Below are 9,160 nucleotides of genomic sequence, written 5' to 3' on the forward strand. Positions count from 1 at the left end.
TGCAAACTAATTTGCCAGAATTATGACATACCATTGAAGGTTGTGCAATGTAACAGGAATATTTAGACTTAGGGATGCCACCCGTTAGATAGAATACGGACCGGTTCCGTATTTCACTGACAGAAAAAACGTTTTGTTTTCGAGATGATAGTTTCCGGATTCGACCATATTAATGACCTAAGGCTCATATTTCTGTGTGTTATTATGTTATAATTAAGTCTATGATTTGATAGAGCAGTCTGACTGAGCGATGGTAGGCAGCAGCAGGCTCGTAAGCGTTCATTGAAACAGCACTTTAGTGCGTTTTGCCAGCAGCCCTTCGCAATGCTTCAAGCATTGCGCTGTTTATGACTTCAAGCCTATCAACTCCCGAGATTAGGCTGGTGTAACCGATGTGAAATGGCTAGCTAGTTAGCAGGTGCGCGCTAATAGCGTTTCAAACGTCACTCGCTCTGAGACTTGGAGTAGTTGTTCCCCTTGCTCTGCGTGGGTAACGCTGCTTCGAGGGTGGCTGTTGTCGATGTGTTCCTGGTTCGAGCCCAGGTAGGAGCGAGGAGAGGGACGGAAGCTATATTGTTACACTGGCAATACTAAAGTGCCTATAAGAACATCCAATAGTCAAAGGTATATGAAATACAAATCGTATAGAGAGAAATAGTCCTATAATAACTACAACCTAAAACTTCTTACCTGGGAATATTGAAGACTCATGTTAAAAGGAACCACCAGCTTTCATATCTTCTCATGTTCTGAGTAAGGAACTTAAACGTCAGCTTTCTTACATGGCACATATTGCACTTTTACTTTCTTCTCCAACACTTTGTTTTTTGCATTATTTAAACCAAATTGAGCATGTTTCATAATTTATTTGAGGCTAAATTGATTTTATTGATGTATTATATTAAGTTAAAATAAGTGTTCATTCAGTATTGTTGTAATTGTCATTATTACAAATAAAACTTTTTTTTTTAATCTATATTTTTTAAATTGGCCGATTAATCGGTACCGGCGTTTTTTTGGTCCTCCAATAATCGGTATCGGTGTTGAAAAATCATAATCGGTCGACCTCTAGACCACATATCTACAATACATTAAGTGTGTTACCTCAGAACACTACTACCACATATCTACAATAGAAAATCCATGTGTACACGTGTGTGTATGTTATCATGTGTCTGTACCTTTGTGTGTGTCTCTTCACAGTCCCCGCTGTTCCATAAGGTGTATTTTGATGTTTTGTAGATCTGATTCTCCTGCTGTCATCAGTTACCGGATGTGGAATAGAGTTCCATGTAGTCATGGCTCTATGTGGTACTGTGGCGCCTCCCATAGTCTGTTCTGGACTTGGGGACTGTGAAGAGACCTCTGGTGCCATGTCTTGTGGGGTATGTATGGGTGTCTGAGCTGTGTGCCAGTAGTTTAAACAGACAGCTCGTTGATTTCAACATGTCAATACCTCTCATAAATACAAGTAGTGATGAAGTCAATCTCTCCTCCACTTTGAGCCAGGAGAGATTGACATGTATATTATTAATGTTTGTTCTCTGTGTACATCTAAGGGCCAGCCCTGCTGCCCTGTTCTGAGACAATTTTACATTTTCCCAAGTCCCTCTTTGTGGCACCTGACCACACGACTGAACAGTAGCCCAGGTGGGACAAAACTAGGGCCTGTAGGACCTGCCTTGTTGATAGTGTTGTTAAGAAGGTAGAAACTAGGGCCTGTACGACCTGCCTTGTTGATAGTGTTGTTAAGAAGGTAGAAACTAGGGCCTGTAGGACCTGCCTTGTTGATAGTGTTGTTAAGAAGGTAGAAACTAGGGCCAGTAGGACCTGCCTTGTTGATAGTGTTGTTAAGAAGGTAGAAACTAGGGCCTGTAGGACCTGCCTTGTTGATAGTGTTGTTACGAAGGTAGAAACTAGGGCCTGTAGGACCTGCCTTGTTGATAGTGTTGTTAAGAAGGTAGAAACTAGGGCCAGTAGGACCTGCCTTGTTGATAGTGTTGTTAAGGTAGAAACTAGGGCCTGTAGGACCTGCCTTGTTGATAGTGTTGTTACGAAGGTAGAAACTAGGGCCTGTAGGACCTGCCTTGTTGATAGTGTTGTTAAGAAGGTATAAACTAGGACCTGCCTTGTTGATAGTGTTGTTAAGGTAGAAACTAGGGCCTGTAGGACCTGCCTTGTTGATAGTGCTGTTGAGAAGGTAGAAACTAGGGCCTGTAGGACCTGCCTTGTTGATAGTGCTGTTAAGAAGGTAGAAACTAGGGCCTGTAGGACCTGCCTTGTTGATAGTGTTGTTAAGAAGGTAGAAACTAGGGCCTGTAGGACCTGCCTTGTTGATAGTGCTGTTAAGAAGGTAGAAACTAGGGCCTGTAGGACCTGCCTTGTTGATAGTGCTGTTAAGAAGGTAGAAACTAGGGCCTGTAGGACCTGCCTTGTTGATAGTGCTGTTAAGAAGGTAGAGCAGCGCTTTATTATGGACAGACTTCTCCCCATCTTAGCTACTGTTGTATCAATATGTTTTTAACCAGGACAGTTTTACAATCCAGGGTAGCTCCAAGTAGTTTAGTCACCTCAATTTCCACATTATTCATTACGAGATGTAGTTAAGGTTCAGGGTTGAAGTGAATGATGTGGATGGCTGTAGATAACGTAGCCAATTTGTTTCATCTCACGTGATTTTATTTCCTCGACTAAAAAAGGACAGTATCCTACAATTGCGTCAACTCACCTTCCGACAGCGAGGGTTGGGACAGCTGAACAGAGACACACCTTTATCCAACAACGCTGGGAAGTTACAGGACGGACAACTGGAGATAGAAAAAAAAAAGACAGTTATAGACCGAGCAGGTCAAGAACATTCTAGAAACCATTTCCGTAACACACAGACAGACAGCAGGAGAGTCATATCAACAGAGATCCTATTAATAAAATGACTAGACTGGTTTTATCATAAACACTTCAGAGTTCCAGAACGGGCTGAAAACGGCAGCCATCTTGGTCAGGGAGAAATCCAAACCAGTCTAATTTGGAATGAGTGACAGTAGAGGTAAGAAACACAGATTTTTACTACGCAGCGAAATAAAAAAGTAAGGCATTTGATATCAGAACATAATTATAATCAAATCTAAAATACTATTTAGAATGAGGAGGAAAGCTTGTGTTTTTGTTTTCTCCTAATTATTCTCTTCTCTTATGATTCACGTTTCGACCACCATGTTTAAATAAACATCTTCATTTTTGCTTTGAAGCCTCAGTTTTGGATGAATTCATTTTTTTTTTTTTGACAGAGGCTCTTTCAGAAACCTAAAATATTGTCCTAATTTGTAAATTCAGTTTATATGGGTTTTATACACATTTTTTCTGTATAAAATAGCCTCTAAACAAATATATGTAAAACAGACCACAAAACGTCTACATTTGAGTTTTCTTGGACAGCTGTGAGTGCTGTTATATGATACAATATCAGTACTTGTTGCGTTTCCAACTGTCTAAAGGCTGGTTTATAGTCCGTCTATCGACATGTCTCTAGAACATTCTGTTGTCGTCCGACTGTCTAAAGGCTGGTTCATAGTCCGTCCATCGCCACGTCTCTAGAACATTCTGTTGTCGTCCGACTGTCTAAAGGCTGGTTTATAGTCCGTCCATCGCCATGTCTCTAGAACATTCTGTTGTCGTCCGACTGTCTAAAGGCTGGTTTATAGTCCTATCGACATGTCTCTAGAACATTCTATTGTCGTCTCTAGAACATTCTATCGTCGTCTCTAGAACATTCTGTCGTCGTCTATAGAACATTCTGTCGTCGTCTCTAGAACATTCTGTCGTCGTCTCTAGAACATTCTGTCGTCGTCTCTAGAACATTCTGTCGACGTCTCTAGAACATTCTGTCGTCGTCTCTAGAACATTCTGTCGACGTCTCTAGAACATTCTGTCGACGTCTCTAGAACATTCTGTCGTCGTCTCTAGAACATTCTGTCGTCGTCTCTAGAACATTCTGTCGTCGTCTCTAGAACATTCTGTCGTCGTCCGACATCCAAACTTGTCGCTGTCGTTGTGAAAAACTCTAAACAAAAGGACAGCCTCTGTATGACAACGTAGCGAGCCACGGTAACTAAAAGCACCTTCCTAAACAATGTTTATTTTTATTGATAGCTAGTTAGCTAGGTGACTAGCCAGTTTAAAAAAAATAACGACCAGACTTTATAACTGACCAAATCTTAAATAACTTTAGCTAACTTTTGATTAATTATTATAAAAAGGCAAATAAACCCACATCGTCATTATTTACAAAGTAATGGGCGATCTTACAGAAAATATCTGACTGCCACAGACTAAATAAAAAAAGCAGGTCGTATCAAAACCAGAGAATTGTAAAACTCCTGCATCTGGGTTGTTGTCAGGGGAGGATTTTGACGCGGGTCGCTGTGGCAGTCCGGTAACCGTAACGACGGAAGTCGCGACAGTCGCAGAGGCTGAAAAGACGCAAACAGGTCTTAAATCCTTTTGCATATCGGCATTTAATTTGAGAAAATGTATAAAACCGCTCCTCTAAAACGGTCTGGATATTTATCTAACAACGCAGATAAATTCTTCACATTCATTATTTGAATTATTATTATTATTTTATTTACACCATCTTATCACAGCACTGGTATCGCCACGGTTACCCATCTCCCCGAAACAACATGGCTGACCTTTTAGAACCAAAAACATCCCAAGAAGGTTGCCGTCCATCTTGGTGTTTGTAATTGTATGGTCGTACCGTACGAGTTCGTCAGCGCAGGTAGCAGCCACGGCCTCCTCAGCTTGCCTCTCGTAGTATTTACACAACACCGTCTCCGGTAAAACCTTCTCCAACTCACACACCGGGAAGGAACAAGGACAGCCTCCTTCCATACAGCTGAGAGATGACTGGAACGATCACACACACACACACACGCACGCACGCACACACACACACCACGCACGCACCACACACACCACAAACGCACCACACACACACACACACACAAACGCACCACACACACACAGGCACCACACACACACAGACACACACACACACAAACGCACCACACACACACACGCACACACACAAACGCACCACACACACAAACGCACCACACACACACACACAAACGCACCACACACACACACAAACGCACCACACACACACACACACACACACGCACCACACACACACAAACGCACCACACACACACAAACGCACCACACACACACACAAACGCACCACACACACACACAAACGCACACAGTGTTAACACCTTAACCACATAGCATGGAACAGCCACCCTACCCAACCCCCCTCCGTACCTGTCCTGACCCGAACACAGCCTCCTCGGCGTATTTAACCAGACATTCTTTACAGAACAGATGTCCATCAGAACACTGGGTCATCTTCTCGAAGGCAAAGTCCCCACAGCAACACCCACACTCGATCAGCTGTCCGTCCTACAGAGAGACAGAGAGACACAGAGACAGAGAGAGAGAGACAGAGAGAGAGAGACAGAGAGACACAGAGAGAGAGAGAGAGACAGAGAGAGAGACAGAGAGAGACAGACAGAGAGAGAGAGAGACAGAGAGAGAGAGAGAGAGAGAGAGAGAGAGAGAGAGAGAGAGACACAGAGACAGACACAGAGACAGAGAGAGACAGAGAGAGAGAGACAGAGAAAGAGAGAGACAGACAGAGAAAGAGGGAGAGAGACAGAGACAGAGACAGAGAGAGAGAGAGAGAGAGAGAGAGAGAGAGAGAGAGAGAGAGAGAGAGAGAGAGAGAGACAGAGAGAGAGAGAGAGAGAGAGAGAGACAGAGAGACAGAGAGAGAGAGACAGAGAGAGAGAGAGACAGACGTTCACTACAGGACCCAACACCCACACTATCAGCTGTCCGTCCTACAAAGACAGCCAGACAGAGAAAGAGAGGTAGAGAGAGAGAGAGAAAGAGACAGAGAGAGACAGGAAGTGGTGTTTGGGTAGATGTACCTTCTCATACTCCTCCTCATTAACCTGCAGAGCCAATAGGAAGTCTTCATGCTGCACACAGAGAGAGAGAACATCAGTTATATAACAGGCCCTGACCCCTGACCCCTGATCAGTTATATAACAGGCCCTGACCCCTGACCCCTCATCAGTTATATAACAGGCCCTGACCCCTGACCCCTCATCAGTTATATAACAGGCCCTGACCCCTGACCCCTCATCAGTTATATAACAGGCCCTGACCCCTGACCCCTCATCAGTTATATAACAGGCCCTGACCCCTGACCCCTGATCAGTTATATAACAGGCCCTGACCCCTGACCCCTCATCAGTTATATAACAGGCCCTGACCCCTGACCCCTCATCAGTTATATAACAGGCCCTGACCCCTGACCCCTGATCAGTTATATAACAGGCCCTGACCCCTGACCCCTCATCAGTTATATAACAGGCCCTGACCCCTGACCCCTCATCAGTTATATAACAGGCCCTGACCCAGTGAGAGTGTATGTGTGTGTACAGTGAGAGTGTGTGTGTGTGTACAGTGAGAGTGTGTGTGTGTACAGTGAGAGTGTGTGTGTGTACAGTGAGAGTGTGTGTGTGTACAGTGAGAGTGTGTGTGTGTACAGTGAGAGTGTGTGTGTGTACAGTGAGAGCGTGTGTGTGTGTGTACAGTGAGAGTGTGTGTACAGTGAGTGTGTGTGTGTGTACAGTGAGAGTGTGTGTACAGTGAGAGTGTGTGTGTGTGTGTGTGTGCGCAGTGAGAGTGTGTGTGTGTACAGTGAGAGAGTGTGTGTGTGTGTGTGTGTGTGTGTGTGTATGTGTGCAGTGAGAGGTGTGTGTGTGTACTGTGAGTGTGTGTGTGTGTACAGTGAGTGTGTGTGTGTGTACAGTGAGAGTGTGTGGTGTGTACAGTGAGAGAGTGTGTGTGTGCAGTGAGAGAGTGTGTGTGTGTGCAGTGAGAGCGTGTGTGTGTACAGTGAGAGCGTGTGTGTGTACAGTGAGAGCGTGTGTGTGTGTGTGTGTGTGTGTGTGTGTGTGTGTGTGTGTGTGTGTGTGTGTGTGTGTGTGTGTGTGTGTGTGTGTGCAGTGAGAGTGTGTGTGTGCAGTGAGAGTGTGTGTGTGTGTGCAGTGAGAGTGTGTGTGCAGTGAGAGAGTGTGTGCAGTGAGAGAGTGTGTGCAGTGAGAGAGTGTGTGCAGTGAGAGTGTGTGCAGTGAGAGTGTGTGTGTGTGTGCAGTGAGAGTGTGTGTGCGCAGTGAGTGTGTGTGTGTGTGTGTGTGTGCAGTGAGAGTGTGTGTGTGTGTACAGTGAGAGTGTGTGTGTGTACAGTGAGAGTGTGTGTGTGTACAGTGAGAGTGTGTGTACAGTGAGAGTGTGTGTGTGTGTACAGTGAGAGTGTGTGTATGTGTGTACAGTGAGAGTGTGTGTGTGTGTGTACAGTGAGTGTGTGTGTGTGCAGTGAGAGAGTGTGTGTACAGTGAGAGTGTGTGTGCAGTGAGAGTGTGTGTGTGCAGTGAGAGTGTGTGTGTGTGTGTGTGCAGTGAGTGTGTGTGTGCAGTGAGAGTGTGTGTGCAGTGAGAGTGTGTGTGCAGTGAGAGTGTGTGTGCAGTGAGAGTGTGTGTACCTCAGCATGTTCCTTGGCTTTCTGTTGATAGAAGGTGATCTCTCTCTGTAGTGAAGGGTCCAGCGCCGCTCCGTACGTCCTGCAGCCACGACGATTCTTCTCCAGGAAGTACATCCTCCTCTCTAACTTCAGTGAACCTGACGGAGAGAGAGATAGTTACAGGGTTAGGGGATAACTGGACCTGATGTAGAGAGAGATAGTTACAGGGTTAGGGGATAACTGGAGGGAACAGAGAGAGAGAGATAGTTACAGGGTTAGGGGACAACTGGAGGGAACAGAGAGAGAGATAGTTACAGGGTTAGGGGACAACTGGAGGGAACAGAGAGAGAGAGATAGTTACAGGGTTAGGGGACAACTGGAGGGAACAGAGAGAGAGATAGTTACAGGGTTAGGGGATAACTGGAGGGAGCAGAGAGAGAGAGAGATAGTTACAGGGTTAGGGGATAACTGGAGGGAACAGAGAGAGAGAGAGATAGTTACAGGGTTAGGGGTTAACTGGACCTGATGTAGAGAGAGATAGTTACAGGGTTAGGGGTTAACTGGAGGGAACAGAGAGATAGTTACAGGGTTAGGGGATAACTGGAGGGAACAGAGAGAGAGATAGTTACAGGGTTAGGGGATAACTGGACCTGATGTAGAGAGAGATAGTTACAGGGTTAGGGGATAACTGGACCTGATGTAGAGAGAGATAGTTACAGGGTTAGGGGATAACTGGAGGGAGCAGAGAGAGAGAGAGAGAGAGATAGTTACAGGGTTAGGGGATAACTGGAGGGAACAGAGAGAGAGATAGTTACAGGGTTAGGGGTTAACTGGAGGGAACAGAGAGAGAGATAGTTACAGGGTTAAGGGACAACTGGAGGGAACAGAGAGAGAGAGTTACAGGGTTAGGGGACAACTGGAGGGAACAGAGAGAGATAGTTACAGGGTTAGGGGTTAACTGGACCTGACGTAGAGAGAGATAGTTACAGGGTTAGGAGATAACTGGAGGGAACGAGAGAGAGATAGTTACAGGGTTAGGGGATAACTGGACCTGATGGAGAGAGAGATAGTTACAGGGTTAGGGGTTAACTGGACCTGATGTAGAGAGAGATAGTTACAGGGTTAGGGGTTAACTGGACCTGATGGAGAGAGAGATAGTTACAGGGTTAGGGGATAACTGGACCTGATGTAGAGAGAGATAGTTACAGGGTTAGGGGATAACTGGAGGGAGCAGAGAGAGAGAGAGATAGTTACAGGGTTAGGGGATAACTGGACCTGATGTAGAGAGAGATAGTTACAGGGTTAGGGGATAACTGGAGGGAACAGAGAGAGAGAGAGATAGTTACAGGGTTAGGGGATAACTGGAGGGAGCAGAGAGAGAGAGAGATAGTTACAGGGTTAGGGGATAACTGGACCTGACGTAGAGAGAGATAGTTACAGGGTTAGGGGTTAACTGGAGGGAACAGAGAGATAGATAGTTACAGGGTTAGGGGTTAACTGGACCTGATGGAGAGAGATAGTTACAGGGTTAGGGGTTACCTGGAGGGAACAGAGAGATAGTTA

At 45.3% G+C, this 9,160-nt stretch overlaps 1 protein-coding gene across 1 annotated transcript in view; it reads right to left on the bottom strand.

Annotated features, from left to right (window-relative positions):
• Positions 1-9,160, bottom strand: part of LOC123731750 (E3 ubiquitin-protein ligase RNF216) — a 48,916-nt gene that overhangs the window by 28,199 nt on the left and 11,557 nt on the right. Inside the window, exons 9-13 of the mRNA XM_045711155.1 lie at positions 7,619-7,755; positions 5,997-6,047; positions 5,329-5,466; positions 4,760-4,908; positions 2,729-2,807 (exon numbers count right to left, since the gene is read on the bottom strand). Of these exons, the coding sequence (XP_045567111.1) occupies positions 2,729-2,807; positions 4,760-4,908; positions 5,329-5,466; positions 5,997-6,047; positions 7,619-7,755 (554 nt within the window). The remainder of the gene's footprint in view (positions 1-2,728; positions 2,808-4,759; positions 4,909-5,328; positions 5,467-5,996; positions 6,048-7,618; positions 7,756-9,160) is intronic.

The sequence above is a fragment of the Salmo salar genome, unplaced genomic scaffold, assembly GCF_905237065.1.
Source record: "Salmo salar unplaced genomic scaffold, Ssal_v3.1, whole genome shotgun sequence".
Classification (NCBI taxonomy): domain Eukaryota; kingdom Metazoa; phylum Chordata; class Actinopteri; order Salmoniformes; family Salmonidae; genus Salmo; species Salmo salar.